Source organism: Onychostoma macrolepis, chromosome 19, assembly GCF_012432095.1.
Source record: "Onychostoma macrolepis isolate SWU-2019 chromosome 19, ASM1243209v1, whole genome shotgun sequence".
Taxonomy (NCBI): Eukaryota; Metazoa; Chordata; class Actinopteri; order Cypriniformes; family Cyprinidae; genus Onychostoma; species Onychostoma macrolepis.
Window position 1 is genome coordinate 17,809,665 of NC_081173.1, and position 22,640 is coordinate 17,832,304.

Consider the following 22,640-nt stretch of genomic DNA (forward strand, 5'->3'; position numbering starts at 1 on the left):
TGAATCACCCAATAATAAAATGTGACATTCTGTAGTTTTGTCTCATATTCAACTTTTAATCATATTTGTAAATGTCTTGACTCCATAGCCAACAGAGCAATTTTGTCTTTACTGTTCCAATACTTTTGGAGGGCACTGTATATTATGTAAACAAAAACTTTTATTTTGGATGCGATTAATCGTTTAAAATCAATAATTATTATTATATGTTATTTCCATATTATTCAACATACAGGCCAGATACACACTGGTAAATTTTTTTATTAATTTGACTAATTTATTGTTTTTAACTGACATCTGTAGCTAAAATATATATGATTGTGTCTGTCTATTTCTTAACCCAGTGTTTGGTGCTATAGGCCCTCTGTCTGATTTAATCTCTTCATGGATTCAGTAATTTTCCACAGCTTGTCTGAGAGAGAAAAGCATGAGTCCCAAACTCACGGACGCAGATGGGCAGCTGTCCGGACCAGTTGTGGTCTTGTTGGCAGATGCGCACAGAGGAGCCGATGAGGCGGAAGCCGGAGACGCACTGGTACACTACCGTGTCTCTGTAGCCGAAGTTCTCCCCGATCACCTGACCGTTGACGATCTGCTCGGGTAAACCACAGTGGCCAGCTGAAAGGAGAGGAAAGAGAAGAAAGAGTGATTAAAGTGAGAGGTCTGAGTAGCAGCTACATTACACTGTAAAATATTAACATCCAATGCTTTTAGAGAGTAGAACTGCTTCATGTAATTAAGTGTTTAGTGGAGTGCATGTAAATTCAAAAAAGTGAGACCTTCAGTGGAGCAGGAGAAAGAAACATGATTGAGGTCAAACGCACTTCAAGCACTTAGACACTACAGTATGTTTGTGTATTGCCGTTTAAGTCTGGGGTCAGTAAGATTTATTTTAAAAGAAATTAATACTGTTATTCAAGCAAGGATTGCTGATCTTTTGAACCTTGAAAAAATGAATCATGGTTTCCACAAAAATATAAGCAGCACAACTGTCTGAAGCATTGATGATAATAGCATACAGAATCGCGCATATATATATATAGTGTATACATTCACACTTCCATTTATTTTATTTTATAGTGAAGGCATTAATTACAAAATGTGGTACAGTAATAATAAACAAAACTTCTGAATGGTTACTACTAGAAACTAGGACAATGATGATTCTGTCACACTTAACAAGGTTTAAAAATCAAGTTGGACCGCTGCCAGGCAAACATGCCTGAAACAGCAGATGTGAACAGCAGCAGTGAATGTACACCACATTACCCAAGCAGCGCGTCTCTGTTCCACTCCACAGACCAGAAGATAGACACTCTCTCACAGTAGATCCCACCAGCATATACCCATTGTCACATGTAAATATGGCTGTGGCCCCAAAGGAGGTCTGAGTTCCAATTTTCTTGCCACTGGGAGGTGTGGCCAGATCCCCACATGAGATGACTGTGGAGGGAAGAGAGAGGGTAACACAAACAAGCACAATCTGGAAATCTTAAACATTTGACTAACGGAGCCAAACAGCTGTTGGATTGAAGTTGAATTACACACTTACTTTGGCAGTGGGGCCTTTCGTTCTTCCAGCTCCACACACCATTGGCCATGCACTGAATGTGGGCGGGGCCTAAGCGGTAATAGCCAGGATCACAGGTGAAGATGATTTTGGTCCTGTACTCATAATGCGAACCGTTAACGATCCGCCATCTTCCATGTTCCAGAGAGAAAGATCCGATACTTGGGCAAACCACAACTGTGCAGCAAATACACCAAAATCAATATTCAGAATCCTATGGCCACTCATTAGTACTGTGTCAATATTTTTTTTAATGATTCCGTTTCAAAATTTATTGAGCTGCCATGCTATTTTCATAGGTATCTGCCTTCTAAGGCAGCATGATAACTGGAACGGTAGCAACTCCATGTGTCAAACAGCATTATTCACAGTTTTCACAGTTCATATCACTAAGCTAACTCTGTGATACTCTAATAAGCATAAATAAAAAGCACACACACAAATACAGGGTAAGAATTAACTTTTTTTTTTTTTCATCAAACTTGAGTATATTTACTATTTGAATATTATATCTTAATCCTAATGTATTATAGGATTGCTTTCACCACAAAGGATAATTGCAATGCTGCTTTAGATTTTTTTTTTTTTAAATAGAAGGCAAATACAAATCTTAGAAGGCAAAGCCTTTAGAAACAGGCTTTGTGTTGAGGTTGATGCTTAAAGGGGTCATATGATGCGATTTCAAGTTTTCCTTTCTCTTTGGAGTGTTACAAGCTGTTTGTGCATAGATAAGATCCCTGAGGTTGCAAAGACTAAAGTCTTAAAACCAAAGAGATATTCTTTATAAAAGTTAAGACTCGACCACGGCCCCCTAAAACGGCTCATTCAAACACGCCCCCACATGTCTACGTCACAGTGTGGGGAGATTTGCAAAACACCAATCAAACGTATACGCAATGAAAGAAGGCGGGACTTTTATTCTCGCTGTAGTATTGTTGATGCCACCGGCGCCATGTCCTGGAGACGCTGTTTCGTTGTGAAGGCGAAACTACTTTGTTTGGGCTTCCAAAAGAGGATACAACTAGAAGTGGTTAAGTTGTATTTACAACACTGTTCAGAACAGTTCAACACAAATATTCGAGTGTGTGCAGCACATTTTACAGAGGACTATTTCCTGAACCTGGGAGTAGCCTGCCAGCTATGCTCAAAGGCTGTTTCCATAAAGTGGGGTAATTCCAACTTTTCAAGGACAGTCTGGCGCTTCTGACTCACAGCTTGTAAGTGTGTTTTCATATTTAAAGAATTTGCCACTGACTATTCAAACGCAAGTTTTGAGCTGTGTAGAGTAGTGCTTGTTGTTTGTCGTTTCTCCGATCAAAAATGCAGACATGGTAATGTTTACGTGGAGTGGCGCAATGCAACGTGACGCGTAAAAAGACAGTATAAGTCATTATAATCAGTAATTATGTCCCCACTGGATGCAACAAATGCCTCGTTTGTAATGGGTTTTATAGTTTTTGTGTCGTCGCGCCTGGACATGGCATCACAATACGGTAAGGGGCGTTAACATTTCCGTCTCACGCTTGAGGAATTCAGCCAATCACAACGCACTGGATAAAAATCGGTGCGTTTCAGAAAGTCGTGGCATAGAAGAGCAACAATAATGTACAGTATGTGGAAAATAATGTGTTTTTTGAACCTTAAACTGCATAAACACATTGCATTACACCAAATACACAATGTTCTTTTTAGCAACGTCATATGACCCCTTAAAAATGCAGCCTAAGTAGGCAGCTCATGTTTTTGAAACAGAGGCATCATTTTGGCAGATATAATTGGCTCATTAATAAATGATGATTAAAGCTGAAGCAAAGAGCTCTCTCAAAGTCCCTTTAAGGCAAGTTGATTCACTCAGCGGCCATCTAGTTATGCCCCAGGCAGCTATTTTCTATTTAGCCAATAGGGATACAAGCACAGCTCCTGCCTACTTGAATGGAAAAACACTGAAATTTCCAAAACTGTTTGTCTAAATTATGTTTTAATAACACATTCCAAATCAGCAATAAAATCTGACAACAGTATCATAAAATTTGCTTGACTTGCTCAAATAATGCAAAAAAGTATTTTATTTTCCAGGCTGGACCAATTAATTCACAACCTAGAGTAAACATCCTCTATTAAAACGGGATTATTTCTGTGTACAAGTCTATCTCATTCCTCTCATACTGTCTCTTGATCTCTTTATCTGCTGTAAAATTCATGCTGAAGGGCTTCTGCATCTCTATGAGCGAGCGGGCCTGTACCTGAGCAGCGAGGGACTTTGTTGTGGTTGCTCCAGGTGCCGTCAGGCTGGCACACAGCACTGGTCAACTCTTTGGAGGACAGCCGGTAGCCATCGTTGCAGAAGTAGGTCACACGTGTACCCACTGAGTAGTCCATGGCAAGCACTCCTCCATTCACAGGAGCCTTGGGCACCCCACAGGAGACAGCTTATGGGTGTGAAAATAAGATAGACATACGGAATGTTAAGTAATAAGTTGAAAATATAATTATGAGAAGATAATTAAAAAAAAACCTCTCATCATTGCTTATTACCCCATTAGAATATTTCACCATCAGAGCAATGAAAATTGGCTATTCGATTGGCTGGTTTTACAAGATGTAATTAGACCTGCTTTTCAGGTGCTTATGAACACGTAGCGGCTTTATTAAAGGTCAATACTACGTTTATGAGCAAAAAAGTCATTTTGGCCAAAAGGAAGTGGTCTGTGCACATGAGCATTTAATTTTAGGGATGCATGATATATTTGTACCATATCGGTTACCAGCTGAGAGAGAAGACATTTATCTTTATATTTAATAACACTGTGAAATGTAATTTTGTAGCAAATCTCAAATGAATATCCATTTTCCGTGCTGTACATTATAATGTTGTGATGCCTAGATTCAACAGTTTTTTTTTTTTTTATTTAAAATGTAATATCATCTATAACAAGAAAATAATTATTGGCTTATTGGTACCAGTTGGCCTGAATTTTAACATCAGCACATTCATATTTAATAAGAATTATAATAAGAATAATAAGAAGAATGGCACACGACCATCCCCAAACTAAAGTTGCCCACAAAATTGAATGTATGGATGGATGGATGGATTTCAAAATGTCACTGTATGGATTTACATTAAGAATTGGAATTAAGGAGTCTAGTCAATTTATTGAAGGTAAATACTGTATTAAAAGTATTAAATGAAAAGTCAGAGAAGGGCAAAAGAAAAATGACTCTATGATTTCAGACAATCAAAGTCAAGGTTCGCCTGTATGTAAAAGCATATCTTTTTCATAAACAATGAAATAGCACTCAAGGAGTTGAACTATTCCTCTACAACTATGCTTGTCATCAGTGTGGCAAACCAGCCAATGGAACATTCCATCTCGCTTCTTGTTCTCCTTCTCCCTTACGCAAGCAGCACTGGAACATATTATTTATCAAGGCACAGTACTTTAAGATGACACTAAGTATGAATCATTGCTGTGCAAAAGCCCTCTAGATTTATTGAGCAGCAAAAACACTGGTACATTTGAGAAACAAAGCTACAGTCCTAACCATCCGACTGTCAGTGCTCAGCCATTAGAAGCCGAACAATAACCTCCCAGTAATTAAAGAGCACATATCAAGAATAAAGCCGTTTCTCACCAAGAGTGGCCTTTGACAGTGACGCAAGAAGAACTCTTGTTGCTTTGCTTTAGGATAACAAAAAAAAAAAAAAAAAGTGCCCAGATCGCTTTTGGAAGTTTACAGAGTCATTTAAGTGTCACTTGATGTTAGAGGCACCAGAGCCTGTGGCCCTTAGAGGGAGTAGGGGCCCATTCTGTCACATTAGTGTAGGAGCAGAGGCCCTTGCATGAATGCGCCGCCTCAGAAACTATTTAGTCAGGCTCATCTACTCTACTGTGAAGCTGCGTCTGGGAGGATAGGTGGAGCAGGATAAACGACACAGATGGATAAAGAGAGCTCTGAAGATTAGTCATTAATGTGACAAATGAAACAGATCATGAATAAACAGTATCAGTGAGAGGAGCGGCGACAGTAATTACTGCGTCTCCATCACTGACCGTAAAAGCTTGTTAGAGATGCGTCAGGAAAATTACTGATCATATCTGCAAGCACTGAATTACTACCTGCTGACTTTAAAAAAGGTCTGTTCGGTGTTTTAGTCAACAAAATACAGGTGTGAAAAGAATACAAGTTCAATGCAAGTTTAATACTCGATTGACAGCATTTGTGGCACAATGTTGATTTTGACTTGCCCAAATAAAAAAAAAAAGGTAAAAATCTAAGTCACAGTGAGGCACTAACAATGAAAGTGAATAGTGACAATCTGTAACTGTTAAAATATTCTCTGTTTCAATAGTAGAGTCACAAAACATAAACAATATTAGTGTTCACATTATTTTAGTTAGATAAAAGCCTTTTCTTTGCAGTTTTATTCAATTTTAAAACTTTTTTGCCATGAAATCGTAAAGCCTAAAACTCTAAAATTACTGCAAAAATTATAGGAATGTTATATCTTTTTAAAAATAAAATTATTAGCTTCATGTATAAGTTTTACAATTCTGCAGAAACTGGTCCCTTCACTTCTATTGTAAATGCCACACCGTATCCTTTGATTATTTAATCAAAATGTTTTGTTTAATCAATGTTATGCTTTGAAATATTTTAATAAAGTTTGAAATATTTGAAATTATTGAATGCAGAAAACGAATGCTTTCCCATATCCCAGCTGAATATGAAGGAAAAAACAGTAGTTTGAAAATGGTCATTGTTTTTGCAAATCAGAAAAAGTTGGCGCTGGTAAATAACATCAATGTCGATGCCGGTTAAATGGCTAATAATCATAAAGTATTGAACCTTTAACATACTTTGGTTATCAGCACATTCAACCCAAAATGGACTAGTAAACACCTTGGCAAGCAGGAACCGGGGCGTCCCAGGCATAGTAGCCGAAGGGGGTCTTCTTGCAAACGGCAGTGCTCTTCCCAATAAGCCGGTATCCACGATCACAGGCCCAGCGTACCAGGCTGTTTAGGTGTCCTCCGGTCTGGCTGCTTATGGATCCATGGAGAGGAGAGTCCGGGGTGCTGCAGTACAGAGCTGTTCAGACAGACAGATAGACAGACAGATAGAAACCAAACCCCATCAGTTCCTTAATCACCACCCTGTGACACAGGGCTCATTCACTCATTCAGGCACATAGAAGTTCTGCTTATAAAAGGGGTTCAATACTTTCTGAAGGCACTTAGAAAAGCCTTTCTGCTTTAATAACATACTGTAAAACTCCTATGTGCCTTATTCAACATGCCTCAGCCTGGTGTTTTGGAGACATTTGGAGACACCGGCTGCAGATGAATATTTTATCATTTGTGAAAAGGTCACATTATCTGGTTTATTACTCTTTTCGCCCACTGAAATTTAGCACTGGAATTTGAATTACAGAAGATAATTCTGTAAAGAAAGAATTATTTTTTTAACTGCTGCAAAATTCTTCTTGTTCTTTTAACTTTTAAAAGACACAGTTTAAAAAATGCATGAATTTAATTGCATCTGCCAAAATTATGACCTTTCCTCAAAACTGACTTAAAATGTTTCAGTCACTTATGGAATTTAACCAGCGGTTCCTGTTCCTGTTATATAAAAAACCTGTTATTATTCAAAAACCAAACAACACCACCACGCATATTTTAATGGTTTAATAATTTAAACTCATTTTTGAAAAATACTTTGCCAAGTATTGTTTTAAGCTCAGTCTCACATATGCATGCCATGCATAAACAGTGCATTCAGAATGTATAAAAGTATTTCTTTTGCTATTATGTGGCAAGTCAAATGAATTGATTTTAAATAGGATTATTTCTTCTCACTTCCTCACAATTCTCTAAAATAAAATGAAAAAGATTGCTGTAAATAAAAGGTGGACCCAAATGAATGAAATCTATCTGGAAGATAAAATAAATGATAAATAATAAAAATAATTGCTATAAAGAAAAGATTGATGGATCCAAATGAATGAACATCTGCAATTTAGGCTAAGACAGAAAGTGAGTATTCTGGAATGGCCTTCCTGGAGTGTGGATTACTCTGCAAATACTACATGATACATGTATAGAACAGTTAAAAATATTGTGTTTTAAAATATGTTTTACAATCTGATGGTGTAAGGGATCAGAATGTGAGAAGATTCGAGGGGATGAATACTTTCTGAAGGCACAGTAGTCACACACTCGGCTTGAAACCAAACATAAACACATCAATAACCATGTCAATCAAACTCAGCGAGAGACCTTGACAGCAACAGAGAGCTCCACAGACAGAAAGAAGCTTTCATAACGTTAGACTTGGCTCTAGCCAAGTTTCACAGCAGACTGTGAATGAATTCAAACTGATTCTCAGCCTTTGAACTGAAACAAAGTATTAACATGTTGATGTGGAAATTTTCATATCCTAACGACGGAAATGAACAAGCCATTCATCATTGATTTCACAAGCCGAAAACAACTGACAGGAGGCTAAAGCCTGAAAAGCACTTCGAACGTGGGTTGTCAGTTCGCATTTCATCTCAGTTCAAAGATACTCCGAAATGCACGGCCTTACATGACTTTCTTCTGCACCTGCAACAATCACAGAAGTGTGAAGAGGATGTAGGTACGAGGCCTATTTATATCTCAAACCGGCAGGATAGAGGAAGTGTAAGCATCTGACCTCCATTCGCACGGGCACCTCATTCGGTTAAATTCACTCCAGGCTTGACTTTAACAGAAGTTCAGCCAGGATGTGCGGCCCTAACAACAGTTAAATCTGAGTTCAGAACGTCCAACTGTGATGGAAAACAAAAGTGAGGTGAGTACTGCTGGCACCCTCCAGCAGAAATGGCCTTCCTGAAAAGAATCAAGCCCTTTTGATGGAAAGTCAGTGAGGAAATATTGCTAAGTGAAAATATGTTGCAAGTGAAGAAAAGCTGTTGACTCGTGAGGTAGGGTGGATTTTATAACACTCCAAAGCACTTAGAAACTAAAATCGATACATGCAGTGTTGATATGAGAATATATTTCAGCACCTGCCACTGCAGCAATTTGATATGCACATTACCACTCAATAAAGTACACAATAAAGTCTTTATTTGCCATATGACCATGTGAATTAATAGAGTTATAGGAACAGTCCCCTGGAGCAACCCGAGGTTAAGTGCCTTGCTCAAGGGCACAATGGTCATAGCTCAAGGATTGCTCCGGGATCGCCCCCTGTTCGGGTTTGAACCTTTTGGTTACCAGCCCAGATTATAGAATTAATAATGATGTTATATAGTAAAGGTCTCAGTATTTCGTTTCTTGAAAATTGCAGATAATAAAAATTACAAATAACAACAATAATATGGATTTTTCATCTGCAACATTTTACATTACAATTTATATAGAGCAGTGTCTAAAAGTTTGAGACCATATTTAAAATCTAGGATTCAAAATCTAATTTAAATCTGGGATAGAATTTTTTAAAGCAATGCTATAATACAATAATACAAATGAAAATAAAATAACATTGATTTTTCACCATCAAGATTTTACACTACATCTTCTAAACAGTGGTGTCTAAAATAATGATCAAATGTGATAAAAAGCACGGGATGCTCTTTGAATCATTCTCAAATCATCCTGAATTACATGATCATGAGGTTTAACAAACTTTGTTATTAGACAGACTTAAGAGGTGGTCATGGCCATGAGAATAGTGCATTTCCCATGTCTGTAAAAAGTCTTTTTCGTGGAAAAAACGCTGAGACGCTAGGGAAACTATCCGCTTTAAGTGACCACAGAAAGCCCTTATACTGTAGATTTGTCTGTCCCTATTCAGTCCGCTCTACTACATTTAAACACACACACTCAAGCTTGAGGAATTGAAAGGTAAGGTGTGGTTAAAAAAAAAAAGAAAGAAAGAAAAAGAGTGCAATATGTGTACTTGGAGTCCCCAGGTCTTTGGTTGACATCCACAACGGCAAGTGTAGCATTCACTTAACCACAGTGCACTATGGGGCCAATGGGTCTCAGCCCTTTCTTGTTCTGTCAGTATGACTTTTTCAGGGAAACTGTAAAGTGCACGACCTAAACTGCAAAAGACATTTGTCAAACATATATGAGCTGAAATAAGGTAGTGTGTACCTCTCTCTTGGGCAATGAAGACAAAATAAACAAAGACAAAGTCACCTCTACAAAAATCAGCAGGTACATGTCCATCTATGTTCATACAAATATACACAAACATATACATGCGCGTGCACTCACACTCATTCGATTCTGACAGACATTAGTAGTTAACACATAACATGCAATAACTTTTTCCCCCATCAATATGCAGATTTTAGGTTTATATTGATAATAAAATATATAAAGAAGAAATGCAGGGTCAAGTAAATAAAGACAATTTTGATTTATTGATTTTATGATTAATTGTGATCTATTTCTTTAAATTGTCCTGCAGTTTGAAAAAGTTTTAAATAGGGATGCATCAATTTTAAAAGTCTGGCCAATACCAAACAGTCAATAACTACAGTATTTTTATGTTATGGCTGACAACCAATAAATGGCTAATGTTGAAATTCTACAGTATTTTGTCCAAATAAATGAAAAATAAAATACTACATACAATCAAACATTATACTGCACAGTATAAAACATGGACATTAATATTGACAGTGTTAATAAATTATTAGTGTTTTTAAAGTTTGTATTAGACAAGGAAATCTAAATGCAAAATTAGGAGATATTATGTATTATTTTTTAATTAAGAGTATAATAAGTTACACTGCAGGTCATCTACCCCAGATTATTTCATGCCAACTACCCAAACACACTTCCTCAGCTCAAAGTATACATGCTCATTCAAATTCAAGACCAGAGACGGAAAACGTGCAAGCAATAAAGAGATTTAAATGGATACATACTTTGATACTCACCGACATAGCGGATGCGGAACCCCCTCTTATTGGTGCCGTGGTCAGCTGACCAGCGCAGAAGAAGCTGGTGGCCAGTGGTGGTGATGTTGAAGGGTGTGGGGAGGTCACCACTCAATGTAGCCAGTGTCTGACTATGAATTGTGGGTCCTTTAAAAGAAATAGAAGAGAAAGACAATTTGCAGGAGGACTGTTACACCAAATTACATCTGTCAAAAAAGATGAAACTCATAAAAGAACCTAATGCTCAGGTGGAACACAATTTGACTAAGGCTTTTGAAATGACTTTTTGAAAAAAATATCTCGGAAATGGGAAAAGCAGACAAAGTGTAGATAATAACAGCCTTGGCTACAAATGGTGACTAACCTGTGAAAGGCATAGTCACACTTTTATTAGACTAATATCAATTCAAGATTCACTTTTCATGTTGCATTTAAAAAGAAAAAAGACAGTGAAAAGAAAAACAATTTTATCACTTTGTGGATCGTGTGAACACAGTGTTGCATATGTTGCAGAAATCTCTATAAATTAAACACTTTTACAATAACAGCCAAAGTTAAGTGGAAAAAAAAGTCTACCATCAAAGACTTCCAGAATGTCGTATTCTTTCTCTGTCTGGAAAAACTCAAAATACAGGGTGATGTTGTAGCCCTTCTCCACGTTGATGCTCCAAGAACACATCTGTAGGTTGGGGTAACTGTCTGGATACCCAGGGCTCAAAATCACCCCAGATGAGTCAAATCGGACATCATGAGCAGGACATTGCACTGTGGGGGGAAAAGACACATTTTTATTAGTTACTGATTTTGTACAAAGCAGATAATTATAGGGTGTGTGTATCAATAAGATGGGCATATTTTATATGGTACTACTCTACTTCATATTTCATATGTTACTCAACAAAGTTACTCTGTTCAGTTCAGTTCAGCTAAACTAAACTAAAAAAACAGTGGAACTAATTTAAACTCAGCTCAGAGAAATTAAACTAGAATAGACAAAACCCTCGACTTAACAAGCCTAAACTTGACTAGGCTAGACTAAATTAACCTAACCAAATTTGATGAAACTAAACTGAAAAAAAACAGATCTAGATAAGACAAAACTCCACTTGACTCAACAAACCTAGACTTGACAAAACTAAACTAACTCATCTAAATTGAACTGATATCAACTCAGCCAACACTCCACTCAACACAACACAACACAACACAACACAACACAACACAACACAACACAACACAACACAACACAACACATCTAAACTCAACTAGATTAGACTAAATGAACCAAACCAAACTAAATAAAACTAGACTAAACCAGACAACACAAGACAAGACTACATTTGACTCAGTCCTAGACAAGACTAGGACGGCTCAGAGTAACGAAACTAAAGAGGACTACACTTGACTTAATTTAATTTTGTTAATTAACCAAACCAAATTTAACAAAAATAAAGCTAAATTCAACTAAACTAAACTAAACTAAACTAAACTAAACTAAACTAAACTCCAAGACTAAAGTTGTAGAACAATAAACCAACTGAATTACTTTAGTTCAACTGTGAATGAAATCAGGCCTGGGGTGTATTCCAGAAAGCAGGTTATGTGACATACCCGGGTAAGTTTGAGGATAAGCGAGCGGATAACCTCAGCTTTCAGTTCCAAAATTGGAGGTTACTTTCGGGGTATGTAAGTAACCAAAGTAACTTGCTCTCTGAAGATAACCTGCTCCGGAGCAGGCTATGTTCCAGGGTTAGTTCACTTCAGCGCTATCAGCGCACGCGTGATCTACTGACGAGCCTTCAGTGGGCATGACAGATAGCGCACAACATTATATAATATTAAATTATGTAATATAGCCTATTATATATAACATATGACAAGGTAATGTTTAATTTATTATATTATATATATATTTGTTACATTTTATATTATCATCTCACACATGGATCGGCATTTTCTATAATGTATTTCTATAATAAAAATACATACAGTATCTGATATGACTTAATACATAATTAGCATCAAACAAAAATGATTGCAAAACTATCAATTAGGTGGCGATATGGCGATAAGCATGTAAACGACCATTGAACAAAAGAAGAAGAAAGAAACCGCAAGGCACGCTTTTTTTTAGCGTCCGTTTCCATAGTGACTCATTGATTCGTAGCTCTGTTGAGAATATCTTGAGTCTTAACCATACTCTGGGTTGAATGAATTTACTCCCGGATGCGTTTTTGGAACCACATACCTTGAGTAAGCAAGGTTTGGGGTTAATCAACCCAAAATTCAGGGTTTAGCTGAAGGTAAGTTAACCGTGCTTTCTAGAATACACCCCTGGTATCTATTGATCTTATTAATTCCTTAGTTTTAAAGCAGCAAATCATTTGCCTGGGACCATATTTCCTCAGAAAATGTAGATGGTGGCCATCGTCTGTCATCTTGGAAAAAAAAAGAAGCCACAATTTTTCATCAAGTCAGCCTGAAATGTTACATACTCTGCAAAACACTTCATGAGCTCTCCTGCTCCATGGCTCACTTTGTTTATCCCGCTCCGAAACTGCTTTAATGTGCATGACAAATGATTGAACTACCGTTTCCAGGCACTTTCCTGAATCTAAGCACAGGACAAATTCTAACAAAGTGAGTGCTCTCTTGTGGGGATGCAGGGAGAAGGATGGAGCCATGAAAGATTAATGGCAGCAGCTGTTTGAGCCACTAAACTCCAAGAGCTGCATCACTCATCAACAGCGAATGTGAGGGAAAGAGCAGTGACAGGAAATGACTGAGCTCTTCATGGACTATCAGCAATACCGCCTCTGATCACATTTTACCCTCCATTACATGTATGATGCTCGTCTGAGTGATTTGAGCTTATAGTCTAGCCATCCCAATATCCTGCCATTTACTTGTGGACGGAGGTTGGACGTTTCCATGGCAACACGCTCTAACATGCTGAAACCTTTAACCCCAGTTCTGCGCTGGTTCCGCTGTCTAAACGAGGACGCATTAGACACGTAATCCTGGTAAATGGAAGCTGGTGGGTCTGTGTCATTTAAGGGGCTTTGTTCTTGAAGAGCATGCCCACCTTGGCAGGAAGGAGGGTGTCCGTCCATCTGTAGCCGTTCTCCCAGCCTGCATGTCAAAATCTCGCTCCCCACCAGGGTGAATCCGGGGTGACAGCGATAGCGGATAATATCACCTGAGATGCAAAGAGAGAAAGAGAGTTACAATGATTAAGTGTCCGTTTAATTAGGTGGGACAGCGAACCTCCTTGGTTTTAATGGAGATAGATGCCCCAGATATGGGCGAGATGTATATATTTTAATGTTAAACTTGAAGAGGTTGATAATTGAGCTGTAAAACAGCAGCGTTTGCAGCCCTGTCTAATGAATTGCTTGTATTGGCTTTGCATGACAACCCCGCCACCGTCGCCTATCTAAAAATAATCATGCGTAAGCACCTGGAAAACATCAAACGTATGACGCATTGAAGCGTTCCTATGCACTGCCAGTGTCTAGGCAACAGGGCAAAGTGAATCTCGTTTACAGTATTGGCCTAATTTCTATAGCACTAGAAAAGCCAGGTTTGATCATTCGTGCCAACATGCCTGTGGGTGAAACGCTTGTGTTACAAACGGGTCTTGTTTAGGGTACTATTTTAGTAGTCACTTTGGCACTGAGGCCAGATGACAGCTGGCTGGAATGAGTTGAGACTCCTGTAACAGGTGGAGTGGAAATGTATGACATTTTTTGCAAGGAACATAAATTGCATAAAAATACCAGTGCCTGATCTGATTGTAAAAACTCGTAATGGAGAATTTCACCAAAAAATGAAAATTCTGTCATGATTCATGTGCCCTCATGTTGTTCCGAACATTAGATTTTCCTATTTGGAACACAAAAGATGATGTTCAGAAGAACTGTTTTTGTCTATACAAAGAAAGTCGGTGGGGTCCAAAACAACACTGTACCCTATTCATTTTCTTTGTATAGACATAAAAAGAGATTTTTCAAATGGCTTCTTTTGTGTTCGGCTGAAGAAAGTAAGTCACATGTTTAGAACAACACGAGGTTACGTAAATCATGACAGAGTTTTTATATTTAGGGGAACAGTTCACAACGAAAATCGTAACGGGTGACGGCGCCGATAGCCTCGTGGGCAGCACGTCGATATGTAGCGACGTTGCGCTTCGGGCGTCCCGTGTTCGAGTCCTGGCTCGCGGACCATTCCTCTCTCTCTCCAACTTTGTTTCCTGTCTAACTACTGTCCTATCAAATAAAAGGTAAAAATGTAAAAAATAAATCTTTAAAAAAAAAAAAAGAATCATAACGGGTATTAGAGAAAAGCAAACAAACAGAGTAATGTTATTAAAGTGCCACGGTATTTATACTCTTCAGGAGCCAATCTACAAATGGCTTACTTTATATAAAACGGGATAGGAGAACATTGGGAAAATAAATAAATAAATAAACACTCCTGGATCTCAAGCCAACCTGAACAGAATCAGAACCACTTTTATTAACAATAGAAAATACATGCGTTCATACCTATCTCCAACTCATTATCCTCCATCAGGATATCTGCGTTTGCCACTTCCAATGGAGGCTGGCAGACTCGTAACTGGTAGGCTGCAAAAGAAGAGAACGAAAGATGTGGTTACAAAGATTTCAGGAGTTATGTAACAAAAAGTATATATAAAAGCAACAAATATATATATATTTTTTTAGCATTTATACATTATTAATCAATGTATTCATTTGTACAAAATTTCCCTAAAGTTCTCTTTGCCCCACCCAATGCCCCATCTTAAAATAGTGAAAATGAATTTCATGTGAGGGCGAAAGATTTCCTCAAGCAGATTTTCGAACAGGTTCAAGCAGGTCATGCAGATTCAACAGAAAGATGCTTGGTTTGAAAGAGACTTCTTTTTGAACTGTGCTTCATACATCACTATGCTGAAATTTCACCAAAATTGTGACCCTGGACCACAAAACCAGTCTTAAGTCGCTGGGGTATATTTGTAGCAATAGCCAAAAATACATTGTATGGGTCAAAATTATAAATTTTTCTTTTATGCCAAAAATCATTAGGATATTAAGTAAAGATCATGTTCCATGAAGATATTTTGTACATTTCTTACCGTAAATGTATCAAAACTTAATTTTTGATTAGTAATACGCATTGCTAAGAACTTGTAACAGCCCATAGCGCTGTTACTATGGATTTAGTTAGGGTGAAGTTTTAGTACAGCCCTCTAGGGCAGGGCTATTCAATTAACTTCATTTGAGGGCCGGATTATCGAATTTAACATTTGAAGGGGGCCAAGGGGGTGGGGGGCCGTCGCGATCTTTTTCTGGGGGGCCTATAAAATTGGAAATTAAATTTAAATGCATATTCAGCAGTAAAATTAACTAATATTACCAACAGTAGCATCTATAAAAGGTTAACATTAGTGCTGTCTGCCATTCAATAAAAAAAATAATCACGCATTTCTGTAATTAATTTTAAAAATGTGACTAAATGTGACTAGTCATATAATTGTGTTGTCATATTTTCACACTGAACTTCCAAATTAATATAGAAACAACAAAGATGGTATATTTTAAATTGTGTTTAATGGCATCTTTTTACTAGCCTATTGTTAATGGAGAAGTATCATTGATACAAATAATGTTACTGTTGTCTCTATTAAATCCATTTTTTCCCTTTAATTTTAGCCATTAATTATAGCCATTTAATATTACAGTATAATTGAAATGTTATGATTATTTTTTAACATTTAATAGGCTTTGAAAAATATAACAACTTTTTATAAGTGAACTTAAAACAATCTTCACATAAACTATAAATTGTATGCATAAGCTATATTGATTATTCAAGCTACAAAAGTTAATCCGCAAGCAGAGCAGTCAAGTGATTTTCTCTTTTTCTTTAGTTCTTTGATTCACATCAATCACAGACTGCAGCAGGTTTCACTTTAAAAGCAGCGCTGTTTCTTTAATAAAACCTGATGCACATGACGCGGATGTGACACACATCCAATTTTCTCCCAACTCTTTACGGTCATTTAAGATTTTATAACTGATTTAAGACTCACCAAAACCATGTATTTTTACATCATTGTGTGTGGTTTTGTCCATTGAAGCGCTGGTGCGCTTGTCTGAAGCGGCTCAGCTTATGAGTTCAGCCAAACGTGCAGATTTTCAAACTATACTTCCTGCTTTGATAATAATCTTCGTCCAGTGTTGGCGCTATTTCTTGCCAGAAGTTATGACCGATAACACTGTCTTTAAACTTGTTTAAACTAACGTTAGAATTGTGGATCTCATAACTCCCTCACATAAACACTTGTCAAAACTGCCATGTTGCGGTCTCTGGCAGATTGTTTATTTTTGGCTGGCCCGAGCCAGAGTTGCCACCTTGTGGACAAACTAATTAGTGCAAGAACAATTCAAGGCGAATGTGCAACCTGCTTACTCTTCCTCGGGCCGGATGAAGATGATTGGCGGGCCGCATTTGGCCCGCGGGCCGCCAATTGAATAGCCCTGCTCTAGGGGCTCTAGGGCGCTCCCCTCCTTTATATTAAGCCCAGGTGGGGTAGTAGAGGGAGATATATTGTTTGGTTGGGAGGAAGCATGGCTTCTCATGCTACCTTCAATGTTTAGAGTCCCAGTTGAGAAACGTTGATGTTTTAAGCTCAATCAATGTAAGTGTTTATCTTTGTAAGTTTATTTGTGTTACTTTGCTTGTGTTTGTTTATTTAGTTATTTTCTTTGATGAATGTGTTTGTTAGCACTCTGGTTCTCAGTATGTGTTTGCGTTCTAGAGGGACTCTTTTGTACCGGTGGTTATTCTTGCCACTGAAGGCCACGCTGTCTGTACCTGGGAGATATTTCTACCATGGGATTCCTGTTGCTGTCGTGGACAGTTTGAGTTTTCTCACTCGGGGACTAGAGTGGTTTTGGGACTATATGGTGGAGTTTGTTGGATGCACATTGAGCTTTGTCGTCGTCTTCGATATCATCGTCTACCATGTCTTCAATGATAAGTACTACAGACATTCAGTGACATTCATGTTCCCCATTGGACTATGCTACAGGTTTAACTTTCAACCAGAGTTTCCACTCCTGTTTGTATGCTTGCAAACCCACATACTTACATTTCACAAAGCAACCGAGACTGTTGTTTTTCTTGTTGTTTATGTTGTGATTGGTTTATGCCAACTTCTACCACACGATAATAATTGGTTTAATCTCACTCTGTGTATTGATTTGGTCATTGTCAACATATTATTTGTTTTAAGGTACACTTATGAAGAAAGGTTGGTGGGCCCCTCTCTCAAAATATATTGTAATGGCTCGTTCTTTTAAAGAGAAGGGGAGCGGTTACAAACTTCATTTGGACAACTTTAATATTTTTTCAATATTTAGATTTTTTTTGCACCCTCAGATTCCAGATTTTCAAATAGTTGTGTATCAGCCAAATATTGTCCGTTCCTAACACACCATACATCAATGGAAAGCTTATTTCGAAAAATTGACACTTAAGACTGGTTTTGTCATCCAGGTTCAAAATTTTGCTAATGCCACTGCACATGTGTGTGGCCAAACTTATTTTCATGTTAAACACTTCATCACATCAAGACAATGAGCCAAACGTGCCTCCTCACGTGACTTTTTACCATTTGTATTGACACCATTTTTTTAGGAAGGAAAGGTAGTTGCTGCACCCCTGGCAATGCTTTTGCACAGACAAATATTGATGTAAATAATATTAAATGTCATATTTCGTAATGCTTCTCATTTTATTTTGGTACAGCCCATTATTTTCCAATGAAATCTTTCGCCGCCTCTGGAAAAAAAACGCCCTGGCCCAGCGTGACGTTCGGCACAGTTGCGTTGGCATCTAGTCAGTACTAATGACAGAGGAACCTGCCGTGACAAATAACGATGTGATTAAGTAGGGTGACACTGGGGGGCATGGAAGGGTGACTATCACTGCACTACGGGCCGCTTTGCGACGTTAGCACAGAGCCTTATCAATCGCTTACATCTGACAGCGGATATACGTGCTAGCAAGTGAGCGTGTCACAGTCGTTGAAATGCCAAGAACAAAACGACCCGCATAATGAGCAAATCACTTAAGAAGAGAAGGAATTAACCGAACATTTATCCGGCTACGGATTGCATGAGTAATGTATTTGTTGTGCGAGTATAACAGTGCTGTGGCCCTTTCCTGTGCAATCTATAGATAGCCACGACTGTTGATGATAATTACCGAGTAGCTTTGCACAGCATAACTGGCGAGTTAATTATTCTGGTATTAATGAAAACTGTAAATGCAACATGACCTCGAAGCAGTCGAGCTGATTCCAAGTTTGACATGAAGCTGTAATTGTAGCGACTTCACACTGATTTAAGATGGATATTTGCTTTGAGGACATCATGAACTGAGTCTTCCATCATGAGATGGAAGACTTTGGCTTTGTCTTCTCTTGCCAAGTTGAGGTTTCAGAAGGCTGAGTTGGAAACACACTAATTAACTATTGAAGCCCACTTAGCATGTGGCTTCTTCTCAGTTTGCTTCCTGAAGGGTTCCCTGTTGTGTTTTGGGGTAAGTGGCCAAAATGGAACGGCAACAAAAGGGGCAGCCCGGAGAGATGAGGGTGGACGCTCTGATCAGCAGCCATGTGGCTAAAGACACTATACTTCCCTACAAGAGGCTTTTCAAGTGGGTGTGAAAAAGGAGGGGGAAAAAAACAACAGAGGGTTGTGATTTAAAACCCCCCACACACTGAATTTATTCAATTACAAACCTTCCTTGTTGTTGTCTGGAGTTTTTCTTTGATGAATCACGGACCAGGGAGGCGGAAATGGATAGTTTGTGAGCGAGTATGCTTACTTCTGAGAGCCATTAGAATGAGACTTCGGAATTAAGTCGTTAAAATGGGCTACTTGGCACTTCTCTAACTCAGAGATGCCTCTTTGATGTCCTTGGTGTCTGGACGGAATATTGAGTAAAGCCCCGCTAATAAACCTGAGTGAATTTTGAGGGCATGATCTCTGCATTTGAGAGCTCATTCCGAGCTCATAATCATATTCCATAGATTCCTGTCTAAGCTGCTTTGGCTAGATTGGCTTTAAAACACTAGAGGATGCGACATCAGAGAGCAGATTGGCAGACCCGACAGAGCCCTAATATGATTAGATAACATACTAAATACTAGATGAATATTTCAGTTTAATGGATGGTAATTTTTACTAATTCATATCAAAGCAGTTGGTGGAAATAAAGTTGTCTTTCAGGCTCGGTGTCCCATTTACTCAGAATCAAACGGAATCAAAGCTAAACTCATTATGATGGAACGGGGTATTCCCAGGGCAAATCTGAGTAAATATAGACGATCCTTTCTCTTTGTTATGTATGCGCATCACAGACTAAAATATCTGCAGATGCAAAATTAGTCATCTGCAATTCAATCCACGAAAGACGGGTGAAGAAACTAAACTCATTGAGTGATAAAACAATATGGTCTGGAGCATAAAAACTCACAATAAGAGTTTTCTACTTCACATCTGACAATACACGACATTAAACATGCATAAGAATAATTCTCCAAAATTCTGCGGTCACTTACTCACCCTCTCATCTTTCTTAATCTGAAAATTTATTTGGTGGAACAAAAAAGGTTGAGTTGCTGCTCTTTGCCATACAATGAAAGTGAATGGTGACCAGTGATTACCAACTTAAATTTGAGACTATTCCTCACATAAAGCTGGTTTCAGGACAGGATGGAAGAGAGTAGTGTGAATATTATGAAAGTTATACATTTTTAACATGAGCGTGAGTAAATGAAATCCTTTTAATTTTTTAGGACTATCCATTTAATAAAGGATTTAGAGAAACTAAATGGAAAATATACAAACCAGACTATTCGGCGAGCATTATAGATAACCTTGAGACTGTTGGCGTGACTTGCAGTCTGAAATGGTCATCTTCTTTCAATGCATCTCAGGATGATTAAGCCCCAAGTGACAGCTGACATGGGCCAAGGATCGATATGAAAGCATGTAATAAACTACAAATACTAGTCAGCAGCCTGACTCAAGTCAATATGATCAGTGCATATGTAAGCCACTTTAAATGCCTGATGGGGATTGAAATGACACATTGATGACATATTTATTGAATCAAACCAATTTTTACCAATGTTAATTCCTGTTTGCAGATCACCCCAGGTTCTTGAAAAGCATCTTACACTATTTAGTACCAAGGTTAAAATTAAACAAGCCTAAGGAATAATTTATACAGAAGTGCAAGTATGTTTACGTGGCTTACATACACATGAGGGATGAGGCTACAAAGTCTGAATGTATAACTTGCCCTCAATTAAAATTCCTTTGAATGGATAAAAGTGTAAACCATTCAGTCTCTCACAGACACAAATGATATAGAGTTTAAACAGTTGGGTCTGCTGTTTAATTGCAGTTTGTGTTGTTAAAGCAATCAGTGAGGCTCTGATTGGATAAACTGGTAAAACATGTCTATGAATGCAACCTGAAGTGGCATCTCACCATGGTAACTAAGCACAAAGAAACCACTTCCACTGAAGTCGCTGTGGAACTTGATGAGGATCTGATTGGACGTGCTGTAGACAGACTCCAGGGCTGTGTTACCACTGAATTGACCGATCTGGGGCGAACTCTGGTCAGGACCATCCCTGCAAAAAACAGAAATGAAGCGAGATTTACAATTCATCCCCAGCTACATCCAGAATGACTGATCTCATGACTCAAGTCAACTTGTGTAATAGGTTTGTAAACAAAGGCTTTCTAAAAAAGTTGTTTCAGCGCAAAAACCACCTACAATCTAGAATAAATGGAGCCTGAGTGTTAAAATTAAGTCATTGTCACTCTTTTCAGTGCAAGCACACTTCATTTCTAGGAAAATTAAGCTCATTATACATTCCGCCTTGTTTACAAAATTGTTCACCTGGCGCTGTTATTGTGGGTGGCAAAGAGAATTTGTTAAAAGTTTTTCTGTTGATCATGGCAGCATGCAGTAATTCATTAAATGATGAACAAAAGATGGAAAAAAGCTTTATAAGTGGGCATAACATTAAATATACTTTCTGCATTTAAATCAGGGTCTTAAAAAAACACATACAGCAAGTGCAAATTCAGTTTTTTTTATGGGGTCTGAAACACCCAGTAAAGAATTTGCAGTTACACATAGAGTAAATAAATTAAACATTTTAAGACTCCTCTCCACTGCACTTTATCACTTAAAACTGCTTTATGAACCTTAAGTCACTGAAACATGACTTTAACCTAGTGGCCCAGCAAAAATAATGACTCTGCAATTACACTGAGAGTAAATAAACTATGTGCTTCATAGTTTAAAACTGATTTCTGCTGCAGTACATCGCTGAACGCTGCTTTTATGAGCCATATTGTCTGAAATGGGACTTTAAGCAGAGACAGCAATATTTCCCCTATTATTGACTGCAAGAAAAAGCGAGAAGCGCATCTCCAAAACAGGCAGTCATTTCTCTGTGTCTTGTAGTTTATTAAGCTATCTTCCTGCCATATCTGCTGCTGTCTTTACATTAGGCCAGCCCAGCAGAAATGCACAAAGTCTTTGTTCTGTACATGAACGATAGAGCTGGACTAATGAACCAGAAGACACTGTTTTATCTAGGTCACCTATGATGCATGAGATGGTCACTAGTAGCAGCACACTGAGGAACCGACGGAGCACCCAGAGAAAGAAATACAGAAGCTTGTTTGCAAGTTTGTTACAAATTTTAGTAGAGCACGTTGTCAAGCAGGTTTTGGGACAGACTGTAGCACTGCAACATGCAACATAAATGCAATCTCATTTGCAGATTGTACAGAACAAAAAAACTCTCTATCCGTGGTAAAAATGCATTATTTAACACAACGGTGAGTGTAGGCTATGCAGAATCCATTAATAAATAAAACATACCCTCTGGAATTTTTCTTAAACAAGAGGGACCTCTGATATGAAAAGTGAACAGCTGACATTAATTACTGGATTTATCCTGGGTTTCTTTCAATGCATTATTCCATCTCCCCCGCAACTGGGTGTCACAACGATGTGAAA

At 38.1% G+C, this 22,640-nt stretch overlaps 1 protein-coding gene across 1 annotated transcript in view; it reads right to left on the reverse strand.

Annotated features, from left to right (window-relative positions):
* The window catches only part of csmd3b (CUB and Sushi multiple domains 3b), a 420,302-nt gene that overhangs the window by 50,835 nt on the left and 346,827 nt on the right, over positions 1-22,640 (reverse strand). The window contains 10 exon segments of the mRNA XM_058753321.1: positions 445-618; positions 1,270-1,443; positions 1,553-1,747; positions 3,814-3,999; positions 6,476-6,664; positions 10,515-10,661; positions 11,091-11,279; positions 13,600-13,713; positions 15,062-15,142; positions 21,089-21,234. Coding sequence (XP_058609304.1) covers positions 445-618; positions 1,270-1,443; positions 1,553-1,747; positions 3,814-3,999; positions 6,476-6,664; positions 10,515-10,661; positions 11,091-11,279; positions 13,600-13,713; positions 15,062-15,142; positions 21,089-21,234 — 1,595 coding nt within the window.